Raw genomic sequence first — 19,904 nt, 5'->3', positions numbered from 1 at the left:
GTGTTGTTTTTGTCTGCAGTTGACAGGTCTCGTAAACCCATTGTATGCTTCCTTCCCCAAGCCAAACAGTAAGCGCAGTTAGAAGCTAGTGGAGCATCTCTAGACTGAGACATTAACAACAGGAAGGAGTTGGTTGAGACCAAAAACAGAGCTAAAAACAACCCATGTGAATAATACCATCGCACAGTTCACAGTTTGTCACTGAATACTTGATTAATTCTACAATTCTACAATTCACTTAGCAGACGCTTTTATCCAACGCGACGTACATCAGGGACTTCAAGGATCTAGAAAAAGGGAACAATGTCAGTAAGAGCAAACGATCAGCTTTGAGTCTGATTGGACACACAAGTGCTGACAGGCATTGCACAGAGGCAAAGCACAACATTGACGGCAGTTCTCTAATCAGTATAGAAACCATCTTATAAGTCATCGTTATCAAACAAAAACAATCTTGACAACCATCATCATCATCACTGATATCGAAACCATCATCATTAAGTGCGTAGGTATTCATGAAAGAGCTGGGTCTTTAGCTTTTCCTTAAAGGTGCAGAGGGACTCTGCAGATCGAATGGAGTTTGGAAGTTAATTCCACCACCGGGGGGCGACAGAGGAGAACAGCGTAGTTAGAGATTTAGGACCCTGTTGTGAAGGTTGGATCAGACGCCTTTCATTGGCAGAGCGTAGTGGGCGGGAGCGAGTGTAGACCTGGATGAGAGAGTTAAAGTAAGGAGGAGCCGTTTTTGTCGCTGTTTTGTAAGCGAGCAGCAGAGTTTTAAATTTGATGCGAGCAGTAACTGGGAGCCAGTGTAAGGAGATGAACAGCGGAGTGACATGTGATTAATAAACCCAGAAACCAATACTACCAACAATTTAGTCAATAAAAACACAATGGCACAAAAATAACAAGCAGTTTCTGAAATGGTTCAAATTAGTTCAACTACGTTATCAAAACATTATGTAAGGGTTTAATAATTTCAATACATTCATATAAAGCTAAAACAAAGGTTTTCTCATATTGGCGGCAAAACTTTACATTACATTTTTGGTTAATAACTTTTTCCTTAATTGGAGTATTTTAACACCGTAGTGTGACATACAACTTTAATTTAAGTATATAATCTGTGTAATTCTTCCAGCCATTTTCAACGCTTCCAATTTTCCTTTTTTTTAAAGTGGTAAAAATAGACAAACCCTCCAGTGGTACATTAAAACAAAACAATCGCTGTTATTCATTGGAATCAATGAATAGTTATTGTGGAATTTGAGAATTCTTTGTCTTGTATGGTGCTGCTGTTCTGTGGGCCATTATGGCAGAAACAGTACTTCAGTGTTCTCAGAAGCAGAAGTGGGATGGAGCATCATGATACAATATTCTGTCTGTTCAACTTTGATTTGCAGTCCTTCCACTCTCTCTTTGTCTGAAGGGCATCACTTCCTCGTTGTATATTTAGGGCAACAAGCACAACCTACTTTCTGTCCTAAAACACAAACAACTATCAACGTCTTTGTGTTTTTTCAGATAAGATCAGTGATCATTTGTATTGGTGTCTTTTGTTTTCGAGAGCAGCATGTTGATTTACAAAGGGAGCATCAAATTTTCCTTTATCTCGCCTAAACGAGAAATCAATGTCAATCACATAATCACAAGCGTAATAGCTACATATGAGTTCTGAGATTTATATTCATGTATTTTATACCACTGTGAATGGGGAAGGAGAGATTTCCAGAAAGTAGTCTGTGACATTTTGCACTGGACAACTTCCAGGAGCACGTGATGTAGAGAAGCAAGAAAAACAGGAATCTTCTAAACCCAAAAGCCTGCTGGCTTCAGATGAGATCTGTGTGCGCGGGCGGCAAGAAATATGGTATGAGTAGTCCAAGCTCTAAACCTTGTCCGGGGTATTCCTTACTCTTCCGGGGATTTTCTACATCTATTAATCATACTAAGCTGAAAAAGGTTATGAAAACACACTGTTGGCAGAGATGAGTGGCACAGTTTTTGGAGGATATTCATGGAGGATCATGACTCTAATGTGATCTAATGTTTTCAATGGATGATTTACAAATCAATGAAAATGTGTGTGTGTGTGTGTGTGTGTGTGTGTGCGTGTGTGTGCGCGCACGCTCTGTATACAGCTCTATATCCGCCTGACTCACTCTTAGCCAATGGAATTACCCATTTTACCCACACACACACAAAGGAACATATGCTGGTAGAATAAAACTGAATGAAGCTAGTTACATAATATTTATCTCTTACTATTACATATGCAAATCCCCTTTATCTGAGTCCCATTCAAAGGTTGTTACAGGGGTGTGAACCATTCTCACAATGAGGAAACAGGTCTTAAGGTGGCTTATGTATGCCTGAAACGCACATAACTTAAGGTGGCTCATAACCGCAGTGTGTGTAAATAACAGGCAGGCATGAGTCATCAGGCCCGTCTTACGTAACTGCGTCACTTCTCCACCCAACTTGGAGCTAATGCACCACACCCCAGACTCATTCACACACTCGGCTCTGCTGCTGTCCAGCCTCCCATTGATGGCAGGGAGAGCACTACTCATCCGGCTCCATGTGGCAGACGGCGGCTCAGGAGCTTATAAAGAACTTGGCACAAAGGCAGTCTAATCTGTGCGAGGAAAAAAGTGACATGTCGACATCTTCTCACATTAAATGATCACTTGGTCTAAATGTAGTATTTTAAGTCAGTGGATAGTGCAGCTGATTTAGTGTGTTATATTTCTCAGAATGCTTAGATTGTTCCGGCAGAGCAGCTGTGCTTTTCTGCTCAGTGGGGTTTAAAATCCCATAAGTAACATGGACCATTAGGACTGAATGGAGCTAACAGGACCCTCAGGTAACCAGAGAGTGAAGGAGGGAGGCAGGGAGGCCTGTGGACAATGTAATCAGTCAGGACACTGACGTCACTCGCTCACACAAGTCAAAACCAATACTAATTCGGATAAAAGAAACTTAACAAACTACGGTGTGTGCATCTAGAATGTGGAAACATTCTGGAAATGGATGTACGTTTAATCTGATTAATCTTATTTGGTCACGATAATCGAACGGTTTTCTGTAAAATACTTTTTTCCAACAACTTAGGAGAAAAAATATTTTAGATATTAGACTTCAAATCATCAAACCCTTATCCTTCTTATTGATATATGTTTGATTTTTTGCTGCTTAAAAAGTTCATTATCTTTGGACAAAGTGTAGCTTTGTGCCATGAAATCTCTTCATCTTCCAGTCCCTGTAACTAAACCTTACAAACAGATAAGATCGTGCTTTCCTGCTGACATCAAGTGGCCACAGTGCTTACTGCACGACTCCACTTCTGATACTGCAAAGCAATACACCTCGGAGCAGTGCTTTACTCAGACCTCATTTCATATCACTTCAGAGAGAGTTAAATTCAATTCAGTACACTGTTATCCAAAATAACGGACAAAGACAATACATGTTTTATCCTATAATATGCTTTGTTAGTTTGATAGAATCTTTGAGCTCTAATGATCAAATACATGAACTGATTGCGTTCTAAAAGATGTAACAATAGTAGTGTTTCTTTTTGTAGTTGAAAAGCATTCTTTGTGGGAACAAAGGCATCTGATTGTCAACTGGTGTTGGTCAATCCAGATCCCCTAACATGGGCACTAACATGATTAGACATAAATAGCTCCTGTCTCGATAGACTGTGTAACCGGATACTTACACGGCAACTATGTGAATAGTTCACATGCCGCAGACAGGAGCCACTATAGAATTCAAATGACAAAGATGAGTCAAAATTGATAGATAGCACAGTTACACAAAAAAATGTCCAGTTCTGATTAGACAGCTGTCATATTTCAGGCCTTATATGCTTGTTGTTGTCGGTGTTGTTTTTTGCTGTGTAATCAGAAAACAGGGCAGAGATGCCAGCATGTGTAAAACCCAGAAGTCTGCAACGTGATTCACATAGTTAAATATTTGTTGTTTGCTTCAACTAAAACTGATTTAGTCTATGAGTGATCATGCAGAAGTAAAATAACAACAAAAAAAAGCTGACCTAAGGACAGAAAAATATGTTTGCAGGTCTATTGAAGATTCTCAAGTCTCTGCCTGTAAGGTGAATATAAGACATTTTGCATTTGATTATCTTAAATCATAGATAAATAAAGACTTGAACGCAGCACTGACAAATGCCTCCTGTTTATTACTTTCCAAGCAGACTTTTCATGTAGGAATAAAATGTCCCCAGGGACATAAGAGGGGAGCCGAGTCCTGAGAGGATTTTAAACACACACATGTATGCAGAACGTGTACAGTATGCTGTCTGGTTGCAGTGCATTCCATTAAAAGTATAATCCTATCAAAGCTTTACAGTTTTTAGATTCATGATTTTGTTGTGCTTTGTGTGCGCACACACACACACACACACACACACACACATTTTCTGCACAAACAATGTCAGCCTCTCAGGAGGCTTGTTGGAGTCTCTGGCTCCTCAGAGATAAGATTGAGTCTGAACACAAACATAAAGTTTCTTAACACCAGCAGGCAAACTGTTATACTATATGGCCTCTGAAGTATTTTGGATACATTTACACAAAATCAATATACATCGGGCACTAAAAGTAGTTACAAACTGTATTTACAACAATGCAAGAGTTGGTGGAAAAATACAGAAATATTCAGCTACAGTATTTGACTGAATCTTGCAAAGTCGCTCTAATGTTTTTATTCAAGTCTGCTTCTGGTTTTCCACAAAGAAATATAAAAATAACTCTGGATCTTCTTTCATTCAGGATTACTCCACTCCTTTCATGAACTCCAAGAACTCTGCAAAATGAAGGAAGACATATGAGCAGATGAAACTACAGGACGCTTTTACTGAGCACACATCTCCTATATGTATTTTTGATTGACTAAAAAGTAAGATAAAGGGCTCTAATATGTTTTTCATTGTGTCTCTTCTTCGTTAAGTTAAAAACCCCTCACCATCATAGTCAATTTTGCCGTCATTGTTCTTGTCTCCGTCCTTCATCAGCTCCTCGATGTCGTCCTCAGTTATCGCCTCTCCTGTAGACTCCAGCATTGTTTTCAGCTCCTCCAGGTCGATGTAACCATCTGCATTCCTGCACATCAAACAGGTAAAGGTACATCAATGCACATAACGAACCTAAGTTATGATCCCCAGATGGCAGCGGAGGAGAGGCTGTGTGATTAAGTGTGACATGTAACTGATCATGTTCTTTTTTTTCCCCCTCCTCTCACAGTAATGGTTCTCAAACACTTAAATGCAGAAGTATTGCGAGTTAGTTCTTTGATGCTGGGTACAAGGTGTCTGGCTTACATGGAGTGGGTGTTTGAAATATTCTGAGCTGTCAAAAAGGATTATGTAGCAAACTACATGAAGCACTCTGCAGAGCGACTTGGCATTTTGTCAGTTCGCATAATTGCACACGGGGAGCATGGCTTCCTTGGAACCACACTGCGAATAGCAATGTGATTATGAGTCCGAGGTGATTTCAGACGATAGCGTGCTCTTGATGTAGATGTTGTGTCACATGTTTTTTTGGTTGTATCTTTCTTATTACAAGTGTTCATCGGTGAACTGCTGAACTGCTCTCAGGGCATTAACTCTTTTAATCCAAACTAGCAAAAGAGTTTCGACATGAAACTCACTTGTCAAACATGCGAAACAGCTCCGCCAGTTCCTCCTCAGACTTTCCTTTGCTGTCGTCCTTCATGCACCTCACCATCATGACAAGGAACTCGTCAAAGTCCACCGTGCCGCTTCCTGCACACATACAATGCACTTTCACATATCCCTGCACTATATATACAAGATAGATTAATGATCCTTAAAAGAACAAAAGTTAATCAGCTCCCTAAAGGCCAACTCTAAGAACATAATGTATCAATAAACACAGAAATAAACCTTTTAACATGCCAAAAATATTATTTATGTTTTACAGCCAAATATACAGTTTAGCCCTTTACATTTCTTTGTTTGTAGCTATGCTTACTATTTGACTAAATGACATTAAAGTTAAAGCTTTATGAAACAAATCTAAGACGGCTATTTTCTTATTTCATGATGACATCACAATGGAAAATTAAAAATGACTTGTGCATCCTCTGATACGCCCCCTCTTTAATTCCTCCTGACACATCTTGTGTGTAAGATCCTTGACTATCATTTGACATTACGTTCGGGGACTTTGACCAATGATGGACCTGCCAGCCGCTTGAAGCTGAGATGAAGAGGTCAACAACAATCGACCAATGATTTACTTCCTCGTACTGTAGCGCTTGCAGTGCTTTTATATTTACCGTCCTCGTCCACCTCATCAATCATCTCTTGCAGCTCCTCGGGTGTGGGGTTCTGGCCCAGCATCCTCATCACCTTCCCCAGCTCCTTGGTGCTGATGCAGCCGTCCTCTGCGTCTTGTACGAAGATGTCGAAGGCGGCCTTGAACTCTGCAACACGACAGTTGCACATGAAAAAACGACTGTATCATTGACGAATGTGACAGGGGGAGTCTCACTTATTCATCAACCTGGCCACATCATGGAATATGTACAAAAAAAAAAGAACATTTTAATGACTTGCATTGCATGCTTGATGGAGGGACTATATCAATGCAGCAGAGAGGTTGTTTTTTTTACCAATGTACGTACCATTTTTCTGTTCATCTGTCAGCTGCTCAACCTGCAAAACAAACAAAAAACAATAACCAAGTAAAAAAATAATCCCAAATTGTAAATTTCAGTTGAACTGTGTCTTCCAAATTTGACACTCAGTACCCCTTTATTAGTATTAAATTGGGACCTCTGCTTAAAACATCATCTTTTTTTTTTCAGAAATATTTCTGTCATTGAAATGGGCTAAGCTGTCTTGATTTAGTGTGAAACCAGCCTCTGAAGCAGACTATCACCGTCTGTTTTGACAACTTCTGGGTCAAAGAAATTTAATATATTGGACCCACACACAGGGCCCATCCTTGAAAAAACACAGAGCCTATATGTCACATGCGGGAGCCAGTAAGAGGAGGAGTTAAAAATAAAGGGACAGGAGGATCAGGAACCACTGATAAAGGACACAATACACAATGTTTTAAATTAGCATAGCTGTGGATCGGGGCCCAACAATGGAGCAGTAATCCTGGAAAAGCTAGCACGAATGAGAGAGAGACAGCTGCTTATGTAAGAGTTATCGTCTGTCGTCCACTATAAATTAAACATACACACGCAGGCAGACACACTCATAAACACACAGACGCTAATGTGCTGATGATGTATGAAGAAACCCATCCAAACAAACATGTGTAATATACATTCCTGTGTGTTTTTTTTTTACTGTCTCAGCTGCACTGCTCACAGGGGACGTGAGTGGAGGGGACAGCCGGTTGAGTGTCGGTGTGGAGGTGGACTAACACGGCCACACAGCTCTCGGGCTCACAGATAATGCTGGAATTCAGCCGTGGGGGGTTTTATCTAAACCTGAAGCCCCTTCACTGGCACCAGAGAACTGCGGGCCCAGAAGAGTCTGAGAGACTGGCCAAAATTAGCCATGTGGAGTGGGACCGTTCCATTTGAAGTCATGAATGACGAGCAGGGGCCCGTCCTGTCAGTGACCTCCTGAGTGGCTCCTCTCAGCTCTGATAGGTATGAAGTGGGAGAGCATCTAAAGACGTATATGGTGTCAAAGATCTTTTGACATCGGCTGGTGATGGAGGCGATGAGCTGTGCGGGCCGCATCACCAGGGATTTGTCAAACATTTCAGTAATGTCAAAAGCCACATAAACAAATTGATCATAGGCATATTTCTACAACAAAAGACTACACAAGTGCCAGAATATTCAATTTAAAGGCCCCTTAAAGAGTAAAATATAAAGTGTTGTTAGGGATTATGGTCTGGATCCAAAACAAACATCAATCTCATACCAGATTAAATCCACACAGTTTTTGGCTACCATCCAACAAACTAAAATCACTTCATCATAGGAAGCAGGCTGCATACTTTCATGTGTTTGAGTTGTGAGAGGACGTACCGCTGCTTTGTAGATGTCGTTCATGTTGGAGGCTTGTCTGCTGCCGGTCCTGACGGCGTACTGGCACAGAGGAAGGAGTTTCAGTGCAGCTCAGGGCAGGACACCGGCCTTATCCTGGAAGGGTTTTATAGCCCCTAGCCCAGAGCTGTCTGGTCCCTCCCCGGGTGGACCGGCCTCCCCTCTGTTTGTGCCCACAAATGTGTGTCTGTGTATGTGTGTCATTTGGCCAATCTGTCACAATCACCCGGCTCAGATAAAAATGCAGCAGCTCTTAGGGGCATACTTTGGATTGGAATGAGGAGGAGAGGGGGGGGGGGGGCACGCATGGTGATGCCTAATCTCCAGGGAGGAGGCAACAGAGACACTCAACATTCCTCTAGACCTGGTCCAGAGACACAAAGGGGCTCAGGGGCGTTTGTGTGTGTGTGTGTGTGTGTGTGTGTGTGTGTGTGTGTGTGTGTGTGTGTGTGTGTGTGTGTGTGTGTGTGTGTGTGTGTGTGTGTGTGTGTGTGTGTGTGTGTGTGTGTGTGTGTGTGTGTGTGTGGGTGTGTGCGTGAACATGTGTGCTTGTGTGACAGACTCGGGGTGGTAGAGGTGGTAACAGGGTGAGGATCAGGATGTGGTTGCAGACGACCATCAATAGACCATGTAGGAGGGGGATAAAGGGGGATGGGTCGGTAGAGGAGGGATCAGAGATACACAGACAGGTATGTGTGTGCGTGTATGTGCTTTTTGATTGGTCAAAGCAAATCAAAGACCTCATAAAGTGGCCATAAAGTAAGCAAAAAAGCGCCCTAATCTTCTCACGTTGGGATCTGTAAAGAAAGGGACAAAAAAAAGCAAAGATTAAAGGATAAGTTCGCATCATTTTTCAGCGATAATTAGGTTTTTGCCTTCCCCTCAATATGATGGAATGAAATCAGATTTTATGTTTGACCTTACAGCATTATATACACCCTTTTTTTAAAATAAAACCAACAAAACCCATCTCTTTATGGAAACAATGGCCCTGATTGGACTATCCACATGCATCACAAATAACTCTTTCCTTTGAAGCTTATTACGAATGAATAGAAATGACATGTAAAAAATGAGTATTTTTAAATGATAAGATATCAGTGATGTTTTTTTACCAGAAATTGAATTCCATTTTGTGCTTCCACTGTAGAAGGATGAGGTTAAAAATCAGAGGAACACATATATAAAACCCCTATAAATGAAGCAATACAAATGACTAATGTGACACAATATGATGCTTGTACATACACATATTTAACCTCACAAAGCACACCTGCATAAAATGACATGCAATTCACAATGATACTGAAATAATACACAGGAGATGTAGCCTTTATAGAACCAACCTCAGGTAGTTCCCTGAACTCATGAGAGTTTAGTTTTCATGTGCAACAGAGATTCAGTCAGGAGAGGGCGCTGTTCACTATATATCCGCTAAATTGAATTGTTGCGCAAAGCTGCCTCCGGTTAACCAATTTATCAACAGTGGGGTAGGTGAGAAATCTGGGTCAAACAAACCAAACACTTGCAGACATATTCAAATTGAATAGAACACAGTGCAAGACTTTGCAGCATTTTTTTTTTCATGCTCCTTTGAAACAAGGCCATCTCAATCACTTAACTGTGTGAATCACACACGTTCACACACGTGCTCTCACAAAAGCTCCCTCTCTCTCTCTCTCTCTCTCTCTCTCTCTCTCTCTCTCCCTCTCTCTCTCGTTCTCTCTCTCGTTCTCTCTCACATACACACATGCACACACGCAGAGCATGCTGTGGCAGGCATTCTAAGTGACGAGTGATCATGCTGGTTTATAATGGGATGCTAATGGGGACTGGCACAGCTTACAAGCATCATACAGCCACTCAGAGAGAGAGAGAGAGAGGAGCTCAAACTGAACATCATACATGTCCTACTCTTACACAGGAACAGACTCACAGCACCTGACGAAGCCACATTCACATCAGCACATAAGTCGCATACAAAGGCGACAGGTGACTCCATCTCACCATGGAGATAGACAGGCATTGTGAGAGCGGGTGCATAAGGCAAAATGGGATTTTGTGCCAGTTTTCTTCCTGTGTTTTCCCTGTCATTTTTCAAAATTCCCTACTCTAAAGACATCGCTGCAGTGCATTCTGCAGAAATGAATCGTCATCGATGGCAGAGACTCCATCAGCTGAAACCAAAGCATACTGATGAGTCTACATGGTCAGCCAGACAGATTCATTTGGAGCGCTCAGTGCAGTCTGCTGGGTGCCAAGAGTGACGAGCAGCTCTGCAGGGGGCACTAGATTCAAATGTAAAGCTTTCAACAGCATGCACACACATACCCCCCTCCTACACACACACACACATACACACACACAGCCACATTAACACACATAGTGTAGTACCAAAGACTGGCACACGCATCAAAGAAAGCATATGGAGTGCTGTTTCATTGGAGCCCTCCACCAATTTCCTCTTACAGAGGAAGGCTGACGAAAGAGCCAGCCATCTCCTCCACACAGCGCAATCAGACAGCGCATCTCAAATCCACAATTCACCGCACACCGCTTTTTGAGGGGTTGCCATAGAAACTCTGCTGGGTAGAAGCGGGCAGAAAATGAGAGGAGATGAGCGGGGCTATTTCCCCCTCCACCTCCCTCTCTGCCTCCCTGCCACCACATTTTGTCCTCAGAGTGACTGTATTATTTTCTGTTCTTCGCTTCTGCTGCGCATACATGCACATACCAAATTGCATGCATATACGAGTGTCACAGTTAACCATTGCCATTTGTGCTGCAGAACTGATCGTGTAAATTGACTAAGCAGTTCAAATGATAACATTTAATGTCTCAGGATGAATACTGGAATACATTTATTTCAGTTAGGGCTATGTGAAATGTTTTAAAGTTTCAGAATCGTGCACATTTTGCTTAAAATTCCTTTTAAACATAGTAACAGTCATCTGACTGACTTTTAGTTTGAAAAGGCTGAATTTCCACCCCTTCTAACAAAATCTCTTCCTGCAGAAAACATTATAGATTCCAAGTGTGCAATATGTCAAAATGCCAGAGGCTTAACATCTCATGCTGTGAGTACTGAATCAGCTGGACTACATTTGTGGAGATCTACTACTATACACAGCATACATCACGTCCATTTAAATTCTAGTGTGATATAATGATTGGGCTGACGTGCAGCTGAGCTTGAAGCATAGGTCCTACGCTCTCTCCTCCTCTGTGTCCTCACCTCCTTGATTGCAGAGGGGAGGAGGGGAGCGGAGCCTGTCAGCCTCTCTTTCTTTCTCTCTATTCTTTCCTCCCGTCCCCTCTCTATCCATCGCTCTCTGTGCCTCCTTTCATTGATGACCAACCTGTCAGCAACTCCTGTTGTGGCAGGCGGTGAAAGCTCTGCATGTGACTGAGTGATACACACCATGAAAGCATCGCTTCCTGTCCACTGAGTGCTTTATTAGAGATCTCTGATCAGTGACAATGTCTAACCCAAATTGAGGGATTTGTCTTTAAAGAAGGCGGAGAGGGGAGTCTTGACTTTGCTTCAGTGCATTCAGTGGATCCTTTCCGAGGCTCTTTGCGTTGAGGCACTCGCTGTAACGCAGCGTTCCTTACATCAGAGCTCTAATGAGGCAGTGGCCACATTAGCTCCAGCGACGAAAGAGCCACTCACTAACTTTCTGCCAGCGGGCAGCGTTTTCCAGTCCACTGGACCACCAAGTCGCCTACCACCCTTTCTAGCCTGACCCACCTCCCCCCAACCCTTTCAACCTCTATAACAGTGAGACACCCAAAGAAGATATGGCCGATGAAGTTCCCTTCAAGCAAAAGAGAAAATGTGTTTCTTCTTCATGGCAGCGAAATGAGCGGTCAACATTCTGTCTCAAGATGTTTTATCAAATAAGAGTTGCAGGGTGAAGAGACAGATTTGTCAAGTACAATTAGAATATCCACTATAAAGGTTTCATTAATCGGCTCAGTATAATAAACGTTGCGCTATCGACTGCTACTGAATCAACTAGACATATCTAGAATGCGTTTTGATACTGTATCACCTGTATGTATTAAACAAAGAGGAAATGATTTACAGTTACTGTTTTTCACCTTTAAAACACTGTACTAGGGCCTGTGTGGGAAGACAAGCAAATATCAACAGACAAGGGGAAAAAAAGGAATATATAAGATTATTATTCACATTATTATTATTTTTTTTCCGTCTTACAAATGTAGACTGTGACAAGAGTTGCCTGTCTGGGTAGAATTTCTCCCTGCGTGCACACACCCATTTTGGATTTGTCAGAGTCTCTGCCTTCTCCTCTTCCCTTCAAATAGCAGCGCTCTGAAATGGAATCTGTGGACCCTCAGGGTTTCTGACAATGTCTGCGACATTTCTAAGTAAAGTGAACAGCGGTATAACTTCTGCATTATTACATTTTCAAAGTCAGCCCTGTTACAGTGTATTGAGAAAAAGCAGGTCACCATTTTCTCTCTCCCAAATTTAACAACGACACTTGCCATTCTGAGCTGTGTTGATTACATTTAATAAGGTAAAAATGAACATCCTGATTAAAATGAATGAAAAAAACAAATTGAAATACATGAAAATAATCAGCACGTGGCACATCCACATAGAAAGGCTCCTCTGGACAACTGGTTCTTTGTGTAATCAAAATGATGAACTCGGCTCATGTTTTTATCATTAGATGTGCAGGTAACTTAAAAGGTTTTAATGCTCTCCAGGTTTTCTGTTACAAATGTATGAAAGTTTCTTTATCCATGTCACTGCACAATCTTTGCAAGTATATGTTTGTTTCTTCCTTTTTTTTACGAGAGAGAGAGAGCTACCATGAGGCTGAGTTGTATTTACAGAATCTGCATAAAAATACAGAATCGGTAGGTGCAGGACTGGATTATGGTATTTGAAGTGTTCTGGTTTTTGTTTGTAATACAATTGGAGAGCAAAAGGAACCCTAAAGTTAGTTCCCTGATAGTGTTTTAGCTTTAATCATCTTCTTAAACAGATATCTGCACACAAGTGCAGTTAACAAACTGCCCAGATCCATTCTCGCTTCTCGGGTTGCTCGTCTGACTCTAAACAATGTGCAAGACAGGAAAATAAATGAATATCTCTACCTTTATCCCTAACTGTGAGCTACACCTGAAGCCCATGAAAGTGGACCTGTGCTTCCAGATTTTGTTGCAGACAGTGTGTTCTGAGATGCTATTAGACATTTTCAGCGAAATGTCTCTCCAACAAATCAGTGATGGATTTTCATCCAATTCAGTATTGTTGTCCACAATATTTTAAGAGGTTGAATCCTTGTGGCTTTAGTGAACCCCTGACATTTCCTCTGGCACCTCCATCAGGTCACATCTTTCACCTCTACAGTGAAAATGTATGTATACAAGATACGTTCAAGGTGGATCTTCACACACTTGGACACTGACATTCATGACAAAGGTATCCTTGTAGCCTAAGACCTAGACTTTTCATCTTGGCTCACCAGCAGGCAGATATTTGTAATTTTCTTGGCAATGTCTTGACAAACTTTGAATATAGTTGTGGAATTGTTACAGATCTTGAATTTTGCATAGATGTCCACAGAATAAAACATTATCCAACATTTGATTTTGACTAAAAAGCTGGAAAAACTTGACATTATATTTCATCTGTGCTTTACCATGTCTTTATTGCTGATGAGCATCGTCATTGCATCCTTGTTAGCATGGGCCCATCATTTATCGGCTTTGCATTTTCTCACAATACAAACTAACGCTGAAAGAGAAAGGTAAGGGTTTAGTTGGCAGTTGACTCTGCAAAGAAAGAAGAGGATATTGATCAGGATAAAAGACATTGAACATAAGGTCCTGGAAACACAGAGACACACATCTCATACTGACTTTAAGCTGAAAGCATCACTATGTCTAAGTGCCGCCTTATGGAGATGCTAGCAGGCTAAGCTAGGTGCTGTATTTCTGTCCTGGTTATTTGCTTTTGGCCCGTAATGATCCGATCTCTCTGAGTTTTGTCCAAGAAAAAAATGTTTTGAAATGGCTCGGTAACTGGGATACTGACTGAGCTTTGAACAGATTGGCAGCATTAAAGCTGCATTAGGCAAGTTTCTATGTCACTATACACCAATGCACTCAGCCAATAAGCCATGAGATGGAAATATTGAATAAGAAATAAGAGGAAGAGGTGTCATCCACCTCACCTTTGGAGACTTGGTCACCCTTGCTGGAGAAGAAAAATAACTTAAACCTATACTTTTTATACTCCTTGATACATTTTGGGCTACAAACATGAAAAACTTGAGGTTTGGCCCTGTTAGCGAGTAGAGACATGTCTGGATGTAAGACCTGTTTCAGCAGAAGATTCAAACATCTTTACACAAGGAGTCAATGTGGTGTATAGGGTGACTGACCAAAGCAGAATCTCATGTGTCAAATTTGATGATTTCTAGTATGCTTGGAAAAACGGGTACAGAATAACAGCCCCAGATCAAAACTTTCCAGCATTGCCCTCTGTGTGATGTAGCTCCAGAAGTACAGTTTTGTTTGTTATACAATTCGTAGAATTGTCTGGGGAATGATGCCCTCAAGAGACTCATTCATAAGACAAATTGGCCTGAAATTCATTGGTCCTGCAGACAGTGTGTCTCCCTTTGTATGTCTCACTCTCTCGCCTGCTTTAATGTGCAAACACACTCACATAAACAGCCACAAACACACATCAACATACACACATGTCCCTTCATGCCCCCGTGTTCCTTCGTGTTATTCAGTGTTGCAGTAGGCTATAAGAGGGAAAAAACACCTTTGCATCTGTCTGTGACGCTGAAGTCCGGCCTGAGGCCTACTAGGCTTCAGTGAAGTGTGCTGTGATTTGACAAGGCCAGTGACAGGAGGCACTGTACATATCTGGATGTCATGTGACGCACATGATGGCCTCAAGGAGCCAACGAAAGGTCAGTGTTTCCTGATGCCATTGCCAACAACTAAATTAAGTGACTTCATCTCTTGCTCATACATCTATCCCATTTTAGGAGATGGATACATTGGAGGTGTTGCACCACTTTGCTCAAAAACTGCAATGATGGTTTGCATTTATACCAGAACACATCAAGCATTACACAAACACTCAGACAAACACATTGCGTTTGTTACACAAGTCATCATCCACACCTCTAGATATAAGTACACTTACACAACAAACACACCTTCAGGCTTGCTTTGTGCACTCTCAACCTCTGGGTTTGTCGTCATGCATGTCATTTCTGACAGTAACAGCGATTTAATAACATGTATCCACAGCCTCCCTCATGAAGAAAATTGTGATCCTTGTTCTTTATTCCATCACAGTGCAAAGGTTAAATAGCTGCATTTAGCTCAGTCACTAGTTACATACAACAAAGAAAGTACACATGAATCAAAAGGGCAGTTTTTGCTGCAGCTGCAGCTCAGCTGTGAATGTGTGTCTCTGTACTAAAGTGGCTTTGGGGTCTTGTATTTATCTTGCATATTTGAATTTTTTTTCCACCTCTTAGTACTAATGCATTTGTACTTATGTGCAAAAGCACCAAAATGTTCTGCTCTAATGGAGAGCAGAAAAGTATTATGCAAAATGAGACCAAATTAGAACTGACAATCCTGTTAAGAAAATAATTTGCTTTACATGTAAAGAAGCACAGAACCTGAAGCATGTTCTGAAATAGATTTAGAGCAGTCAAATATAAGGTAATCCTTTGGAAGGACAAGTAAAGTAGGGGAAGGGAACAAGTGGGTGTTTCAGAGAAAAGAGAAATAGATGTTGACAGATGTTTAAAACCCCCAAAACTCAATAATGCTAGCAGAAGAAAAGTACCTGATGGAATAACTGCCCGTGTGCTACACATCTGGCTGTCAATTTTCCAGTCCACTGCTGGTCTTTGCCCATGAAAAATCTGAGGCTTACTAAATGTAATTGGGTTAACTTTGTTCAGTTTCCTGTGCCATCAGGAGACATTGAAGGTGGTCTGTTCTGTGGAGGATGAGGGTAATAAATCTAACCAGTCAGAGGGTCCACAGTGACTTTTTAGCCAACGGTTGTTGCTACAACATATATTATATAGCATATATTATAGCTTTCTTTGTGGGTGTATTTCCTTCTTTTCATATTGCAGTTAGTTTTTTGTCCATTACAGACTATGGCATACCCAGTAGGGGTGTTGAAATTAAAGGTTTACATGCTGCATCGCTATGTGGATGTGGAAGATTCTGCATCAATGAAATAACAGAGCGTAATCGAGTGTTGCGCATTAACGTTGCTTGAAGATTTTCCGACCGCGACTGGACCTATTTCATTCATTACTTTGGGTTTACAATTGAAAGACATTTATGTGGACATTGATTTCTAAGGCACTTTCTAACTCATTTGTATCTGTAATATAGAAAATTGAGGATGCCACACAACTCGTGAAGTATCGAATGGATCGTTGACAGGATATTCTTTATCGTAATGGAATCAAATCGAATTGTGAGACCAGTAAACATGTTCAGCTCTAATATCAAGGCATAAAATATTGTATCATGTTCGATTAAATTTAAAAAATAAAATCTTCACACTTTTCGCTTTCACACTTGCAGAAAGCTCCTGAAAAACTCCTGATATTTCCAGAAGGAGCTTTATTTGTGAACACAAACAGCCACATTTTTCGCTCGGACTTCACCTGGTGTTTCTCCTGCCAGACCCCTAGTATTTTTCCGCTGCAAGTCTGAGGAGGCTGATGTGAAAACTCAGCAGAATATTCTCCGGAGAATTTACCTCGAGCCAATGGGAAGGGGGGAGTGACGTTTATTTACTGTGACTGCTGCATGGTGCATAGAGTGTATGCACGCGACCACTATGATCTCCGTCCATGTCATTAAACTCCTGCACTATGTTTTCTGTTAGCCAGTATGTTGTTCTCCACACTTTTGTTGATAGTGTCATTCTGTTAAACTACACGTAGCATTGATATAAAGGTAAATATTCTCATTGTATAGCATCGTATAGTGGACTCTGTTGCTTCGTCCGCTACCTCCATGTCGTTTTTTTTTTTTTACGTCATGTCTTACCTCAGGAGACCCTCCGCCCAGTCTCCTGCCTGACAGGGATAGTCCCCCCTGTGAGGAGCATATGCGAAGAGCTAGGTCAGGAGAATATCCTAGGCGGTCCTCCTGAAATTATCCAGATATTTTCAGGAGTGCATATGTGAAAACGGCTATGCATGAAGTTCTACTAAAGCCACTTATTCCATACAAGATAACATGTAAGGCCCTCACTGTTCTACTGCCGGACTTGGGGGGATAAAAAGTAATCGTTCCCATAAGCGCAAAGTCTTTCTTTGTTTTTCTAGTTTTTTAATTTTGGTTAAATTTGACTAATTAAATCATTGCCTGTGCTATCAGTCACCATGATTCTCCATCTTACCCAGAATATTTTTCAAAAAATTCAGGGTGATAATGGGGTTACTGAACAGGACCCCGGTCACAGACTCAGAAACCAAAGGGTTCAGACATGACGCATGAGCGCATGTATGAAGTGACTAGTCATTAACATTTCTCGTTTGAAAGTCAAAGAACCAAGTGGAAAGTCAAGATATTGAGTTAACTTTATACACCTTTAAATGTTGTTCTTCAAGACTGACACAAAATCAACTCACAATAACTCAAGTAGCCTGATCTTTTTGTTACATTTTATCCTGCCTTCTCTTTACATTGGCATATTGAAGACATCATTTGAAAGCCTTTTCACCCACATAACAGTTCATGTCTTTTCCGTCCTTGGCTGACATGGGAAATTAATGTGTTTGCTCATTCCTAGCTCAATAATTGGAATGTGTGATTTCTGTCCTGCCATCTGACAAATGAAAATATGACATCTAAGCTTCCCTCGGTTTCTCTATCCATGTCATATAAGACATTAATGTGCTTCTCATGGCTTACAAAACTGTTAATGGGCTCTCCCCGTCATACCTTTCTGATCCCTCTAAACCTTCCGATCCATCACGAGTTATCTGCTCTCAGAATTCAGGATTTTTGTCTGTACCCAGCGTTAAAAAGACGTCAAGCGGCTGCTGGGCTTTCTCCTATCAAGCCACCTTCCTCCGATATAAGCCTCCTGCTGATTTCAGACATCCCACTCTGTTGAGGCCTTTAAAGCCAACCTTTAAAGGTATCATTTTGAATTAACTTTCATTTGAGTCTCAATTGAATTTCTACTACACTTTTCTTGTTCTCTTCTTCTCTGACCAATCAGTGGACTTTTTACTTGAACTTATAGTGTCAGCATGGCTTTCCTTGAACTTCAACTTCAACAAAACAAGTTCAAGGTACCATGTTCTATCAAAAAAAAAAGAAAAAAAAAAGAAAAAAGAAGAAATCCATCCAATGAAAACAAGGTATTAGTTGCTTGATTATTTAAAGCCATGTGCATGTTACAATCATACATCTGGCAGGTTGGTCTCAGTCTCACTGAATCTATCAAACCTAATGTTTTTAGTCGATGTTTGACTTGTCAACAAGAATAATAGGAAACATTGTTACATTTTTGTGCCATTTTTGCCTTTAATAGATAGGACTAACACACTTTTTATTAACATACACGCTTTAAAATTCAGAGATCTAGTAGATCTAAAAACTGCTCAGATAATGTACAAGGCACACAATCATTTGCTTCCGATCAGTATACAGAGGTTTTTTGAAACTAGAGAGAGCCGGTATGAACTAAGGGGAATAGGTGTGTATAAAAAAACCAAAGGTAAGGACAAACATAAAGAACAGGTGTATTTCGGTAAAAGGGGTTCATTTGTGGAATACTTGTACCATGGAATTAAGAATGTGTAGTTCACTTTCCAGATTTAAATTTTTGTTTAAAAAAATGGTGCTTAACAAATATAAAAGGTCGGTTTGATTATTTTTTGTTTGTTTCGTTTTTTGATTGTTTCATTTGTTTTGTTTTGAAAGAAATTCTTAGAACAAATTTTGTTCTGGTATGTTTTGTTTTTGTAACCAAACTAGTAGTGTCTTAAATAATAGGATTTATAATAAGGTGTAAGGTGTAATAAGCTAAAGCTTCAGCCTACACCTTTTCGGTCAAGATGTTTTTGTTTTTTCTTGTGACCGAAATAAATGATTACTACTAATTCTAAAAAGAGACATGAAATGTTAGGAGGAGAGAGTAGAGCAAAGGGCCGAGGTCTGATTCCAACCCCGATGCTGTGACGAGGACTGTAGCCTCTGTACATGGGGCGCGCGACAACCGCTAGGCTCTCCGGTGACCCTGAATACCAGAAAACAATTCAAATGTTTTGCATTTCGTTCTTCATCCTTTGTGAGATTCATCTCCCCCTTGTGTCTCTCCTTTTTGTTGATTTATCCGTGTCATGCTCTCCCTATAAGTTTGTTTCATTTCTTCATCCTGTGAAGTTGTTTTGCTTAAATTTTGCCTCTTGTGTTTGTAATTTGTGCTCCATGGGCTCCATGGTGGAGGTGATGACGCTGAGGTCTTCTTTGCTGGCAACCCTATGGATCCAAAAAGTCTTAACATGTTTCCATACTGTAATTCAGATCTAAACTCTTAACTCTAACCCTAACACTTAATAATTCCAGTGTTGTTTACAATGCTGTGTGTCTACACCATGAACATCATGAAGATTTGGTTCTAGTAATGTGTGTGGGACGTCAGCCTTCCCAACATGTTTCAAAGCTGAATGACTTAAAGAAGAATACACATTCTGCACGGTGTGTGTGTGTGTGTGTGTGTGTGTGTCTCTGCCTGGGGAAAACTTGTCCTTGCATAGAAGTTTCTCTTG

The 19,904-nt window shown here is 40.9% G+C and overlaps 1 protein-coding gene across 1 annotated transcript; it reads right to left on the bottom strand.

Moving 5' to 3' along the window:
* Positions 1-4,187: 4,187 nt before the first annotated feature.
* tnnc1a (troponin C type 1a (slow)) lies at positions 4,188-8,763 on the bottom strand. Its single transcript, XM_061056948.1, has 6 exons — positions 8,053-8,763; positions 6,679-6,709; positions 6,331-6,477; positions 5,680-5,794; positions 4,993-5,129; positions 4,188-4,833 (listed from the first exon to the last, which is right to left on the bottom strand). The coding sequence occupies exons 1-6, from the start codon at positions 8,074-8,076 to the stop codon at positions 4,802-4,804; spliced, it is 486 nt and encodes a 161-aa protein (XP_060912931.1). The 5' UTR covers positions 8,077-8,763; the 3' UTR covers positions 4,188-4,801.
* Between the last annotated feature and the right edge of the window lie 11,141 nt (positions 8,764-19,904).

This window comes from Labrus mixtus, chromosome 15 (genome assembly GCF_963584025.1).
Source record: "Labrus mixtus chromosome 15, fLabMix1.1, whole genome shotgun sequence".
In the NCBI taxonomy this organism is placed as follows: domain Eukaryota; kingdom Metazoa; phylum Chordata; class Actinopteri; order Labriformes; family Labridae; genus Labrus; species Labrus mixtus.
This window is presented reverse-complemented; position numbering and strand designations above follow the sequence as displayed.